Here is a 5,107-nt window from a genome sequence, read left to right on the forward strand (position 1 = left end):
AGTTACACCATCGAGAGACAGACAGACAGCAGTCTCCCTCTCCTGACAGACGGCCGTCTGCCTCTCCTCTGACTGACAGAGACAGACAGAGACAGACAGGGACAGACAGGAGAGCAGGCCACAGTACCCTCACAGCTCACGTCCTGTCCATCTAATAATACACCAAGTGCAAATCCAAGGCTTCTCAGTTCAATTTGTCAATAAAGTTATTCAAAAAAAAACACCTGGTTCCCCCGTGTTCCACTTAACATTTGTTAAACAAAAAGTGAGATAAGCAAGATCTGGAATTAAGTAAACAAATCTTTTTTTTTTTTTTTTGATTGAATTATATTTGGTAGAGCGGTTACTTAAATGGTTGAATACTGGCATACTGGCACACACCACTATCACGTCAGGGTAATACTCAAGGTTTTTGTAATATGCTTTTAAGTCATTAAATACAGATAACTTAAAACACAACTAAAGCAAGTTCTACTTCAGAAATAAAACTACTGGAGAGAAAAAAACAGCTTTAAACACGAAAAATAAAAATAATAAAGAAATTAAGGTCCATGGCTTAGCCTAATGCTGACATCTCTCTCTCTCCCGCCCTCACTCTCCCTTCTCTCTTTGAAGCTTTTCACGAATTGTGCATCATCATTGTAACTAAACAATCAATATTGTAAATAGTCGGTAAATCTATGTACATTATTCAAATGTGTGTATCTTTACTATCACCCATAGATTACATTCACCCCCCTCAGATCCCGCCCCCCCCTCCCCTCGGCCATTTGTAATGACCCCCGCCCCCAGCGGTAGGACACACCCACACCTGCCGGTACGGAGCAGCCAATCAGAGACAAGTATTCATCAGGTCAGGAACTTCAGATCAACACAAGCCCACTGTACACATTACAATCATATTCTATTGTAAACAGGTAAAAGCCACTTGACTTGAATCAAGGCAATGAAATGTGGACGACTTTTGCACTGTTAAAATATCATCATTATCATCATCAACCAAAACAAGATATACAAATGTTTTTTTTTTAAGGTTTTTCGTCTTTTTTTTTTCAACACCATATGTGGCAATGAGAGAGATTCAAAACAAAAAAAAGGTATTTCGCATTAATAATCATTGAAACATTTAAAACATTTCACTTCTGACAAGGACAGGACAAGCCTGCCTGTAGGCCTTGTGACTGGCTACAGTATGCATAGATACAGAATCAGCTTTTTCTTGGTTATAGTCTGACAGACAGTTCCACTGACAGTCAAACACACACACACGCACGCACGCACGCGCACACACACACACACACACACACACGCACACAGGCTCCGACTGGGCGAGAGACACACCCGTGGAGCGGAGGAGAGGAGAGGAGGAGGAGAGGAGAGGAGGAGGAGAAGATAGGAGAGGGAGCACATTGATTCTACAGCCCACCTCCACCCCCCACCTGTTAAAGACAGCATATTGGAAAGCAGTGTGTAGAGCTTCTCCAGCTTAAAGCAGTTATTTGGCAGAGAAAACCTTACAGACCTATAAGTAGTTTTCAGTGCTAAAAGTTGGATTGGTTCCTATGAGGAGTTTCTCTACAGGGGGAAAACTGGCTTGATTTCCTGAGAACCATTGCTGGTTATTTAGCAGACGAGAGGAATAGGTTAAATAACCAACGCCATGGCCAAAACACTGATCATAATTCCCAGAGATACAAAGCATCGTCTTCATCCTCAATAGTTGTAATGTTTTTTTTTTTTTCGTTTTTTTTTTTTTTTATGTATGTACTTTTTTTTCTTCCCTCACAAGGATTTTCTATTTCATTTTATGCTTTTTTTTTTATTTTATTTTTTTAATTTCATTTCTCTTTTTAACTTTTAAAATAAAGGAAGAATGAACACACGTTTCCCCTCCTAAGTCTTGTAAACAAGAGGTTGCAGTGTGGCACCCTCCTTAACAACAACATTGAAAGCCTATTCTGAAAGTGCTGATCCGCCCCCCGGGCTGTAGCAGGGGGGGGGGTCTTGCAAGTCCCAGCTGCGGCCCGCTGCGCTGCGCTGTGCTACCTACAGTCCTTTGCACTGCAGAGCTCTTTCTCTTTAGTCTTAAAACACAAAATTGGTGCAATACTTTTAATGTCTTTATAATATCCTCATCAAATAATCCTAAAGTCAGCATTTCGTGTTTTTAACTTTTTCTATTCTGTTGATCTTGATCTCCACGACACCGCGGTAAGGTAGGCGTGCCAAGGCAGAGAGGAGCGCACACACACACACACACACACACACACACACTCATGTCGCACGCACATACACACACGCCCATGTCACGCACACTCAAGTCGCATACACACACGCTCATGTCGCGCACACGCACACACACACATACACAGTAGGACCTCCTTGAGTAAACAGCTACTGGAAACTGGCTGCTCCCTCTATATTGCAGATTATTTACTGAGAAAAACCACATTCAGTGCAAAGTTTAAAAAGCTCATACTCCAACATTGTCAGCAAACAAATGCAAAAAAAATAATAAAAATAAAAAATAAAAAGAATTGGAATTCAAATAAACATGATGAATAATAAACAAAAAAATGAGCTCGATTTAAGCTTTTTTTTTTTCTTTCTTTTTTTTTTTGTCTTTCTTTTTTTCCTCAGGTCTGAAGAGCACTATCTGGAAGCATATCCCAGCCTTTTTCACATTATAGAATTGGCCTGCATGATTCAAGTATTCACACTGATATGTTTTTGGGCTAAAACAAAAGTGGACAGTATGTGCAGTGAGAAAAGGTAACTTATTTTCCACAGGGACACCCCGCTTTATATTTGTAAGTGAGAAGAGAGTCCAACTAGTGCCTTTACGTTTTTTTTCTACATACTCGTATTATTATATAGTTTTCCTTTTTTTGTCTTTTTTTTTTTTCTGATATGAGACTTTCTCTCTTGTGGTGATGATGGTGATTCTCTACCGCCTTCAACACTACACGGTCCCCGATGTATGAGTGACAGGTTTTATTCACATGGAGTCTCCGCCCCCTGTCAGGTGATCCACAGGGAGGAAGGAGCTGATTGGAGAAGGGCTGCTGATCCTCCCGCCCTCGTTTCCGCTGGGGCTCCCCCATAGGCTAGTGGAATAGTTGGGCCCGCCCCAGAGAGAGGAGCTGTGGAGGTCGCTGCCGTTCCATTGGCTGGGCTCAGGGGCACGGCTGGGGAAGGGGTGGGACCCCTCCATGGCTCCGCCCATGCGGCTCTGAGAGGAGCCAATGGCCTGCCAGCCTGGGGAGGCAGCAGCCAATGACTGACCTTGTGCAAAGAAACGGTTGATTTCCTCTTCACTCGCAAACTCAGCCAGAATAGTAGTGTTCCCTAAAACGCACCTGAGGAGAGCGAGAGAAAGAGAGGGGGATGAGAAGGAGGAGAGGGTGAGAGCGGGATGACAGACAGAGGGTGTGTGTACACCTTTGTGAGAGGGCGAGTGCGTGTGCTTGTGTATGTTTGCGAGTGAGTACTTCGGCATGTGTATATGTGTGTGGCTGCCTGCGTGCATGGGTGTACATGCTTGTGTGTACATGCGAGTACATGTTTGTGTGTATGTGTGTGTGACTACATGTTTGTGTGTATGTGTGTGTGAGTACATGCTTGTGCCTGTTGGTGTGAGAACATGAGCATGTGTGTTTGTACATGCTTGTGTGAGTGAGTACATTTATTTACGTTTATGTTTGTGTGTGTGTGTGTGTGTGTGTGAGTACATGTGGGTGTGTGTGTGTGTGTGAGTGAGTACATGTGGGTGTGTGTGTGTGTGTGTGAGTGAGTACATGGTTGTGTTTGTGTGTGTGAGTATGTGCATGTGTGTGTGTGTGTGTGTGTGTGTGTGTACATGCGTGCGTGTGTGTGTGAGTACATGTGCGTGTGCGTGTGTGTGTGCGTGTGACTCACATGTGCAGACTCTTCTGGGCCTTGGCGGCCTCCTCCTTGGAGCTGTAGCAGACCACAGCGTTGCCGTGGGGCAGGTTGAGGTGGAATGTGATCAGAGGGCCGTGCTGCATACACAGAGTCCGCAGGGTCGAGCCGTCAATCTGGAGGAGGGAGGAAGGGAGGGAGGGAAAGAAGAGATCCACAGGTTTTACCTTCTTTATGGTGTATCTGTATCATTTGTAATCATGTCTGATTTTTTGGGTTGTTGCACAAATATTGTGTAAATATTGTGCCTTAAAGTGTAAAGCAAACTGGTAATAATGCTAGTGTGTGTGTGTGTGTGTGTCTACCTGAGGTGTGAGATTCTTGAGAACGAGCCAATTGGTTCTCCCTGAGCTGCTGCTGTCACCCCAACTGGAACCTGAGAGAGAGAGAGAGAGAGAGAGAGAGAGAGAGAGAGAGAGAGAGAGAAGGTGAGAGGCAGAGAGAGAGAGAGAGAGAGAGAAGGTGAGAGGCAGAGAGAGAGAGAGAGAGAGAGAGAGAGAGAGAGGGAAGGTGAGAGGCAGAGAGAGAGAGAGAGAGAGACGGTGAGAGGCAGAGAGAGAGAGAGAGAGAGAGAGAGAGAGAGAGGGAAGGTGAGAGGCAGAGAGAGAGAGAGAGAGAGAGACGGTGAGAGGCAGAGAGAGAGAGAGAGAGAGAGAGAGAGGGAAGGTGAGAGGCAGAGAGAGAGAGAGAGAGAGAAGGAAGGTGAGAGGCAGAGAGAGAGAGAAGAGTTAACGACAACATCCCCACCCGAGAGAACCTTCCGTTACCTACAAACACACTTAGTCATGACTGACTGACTACACACACACGCGACGGGAGGAGTCTCACCAGGTGTGTATCTGGAGTCGGAGCTGCCGACGGAGCCCCACCCACCCAGACGCAGGGGTCCGTTGTCCCAGGAGGGGGTGGGCTTCTGCCCTGTCAGGCCTGGAGGGGGGCGGGAGGGGGCAGAGAGACCCTTGGGGGGCAGGGGAACCTTCCACAGCTCGTGGGCCAGAGAGGAGTTGGACACAGAGCCTGGAGACCACTTAGACTCACTGTTTCTGGCTGGAGGGAGGACATGGAGGGAGGACATGGAGGGAGGACATGGAGGGAGGGGGGAAGAGAAAAGAAATGAGTGAGATGTTCTTTATGGAAAATTAGGCCATCGTATCATCCTCTGGCA

At 45.8% G+C, this 5,107-nt stretch overlaps 1 protein-coding gene across 1 annotated transcript in view; it reads right to left on the reverse strand.

Moving 5' to 3' along the window:
• Positions 1 to 1,719: 1,719 nt before the first annotated feature.
• LOC308150684 (trinucleotide repeat-containing gene 6A protein-like) overlaps positions 1,720 to 5,107 on the reverse strand; it is a gene marked incomplete at its 5' end in the record, with an annotated part of 22,344 nt that continues 18,956 nt past the window's right edge. The window contains 4 exon segments of the mRNA XM_080523489.1: positions 1,720 to 3,359; positions 3,919 to 4,058; positions 4,248 to 4,318; positions 4,771 to 4,989. Coding sequence (XP_080379615.1) covers positions 2,999 to 3,359; positions 3,919 to 4,058; positions 4,248 to 4,318; positions 4,771 to 4,989 — 791 coding nt within the window. The 3' untranslated portion in view covers positions 1,720 to 2,998.

Source organism: Nansenia antarctica (assembly GCF_963989245.1).
Source record: "Nansenia antarctica genome assembly, chromosome: 2".
Taxonomy (NCBI): Eukaryota; Metazoa; Chordata; class Actinopteri; order Argentiniformes; family Microstomatidae; genus Nansenia; species Nansenia antarctica.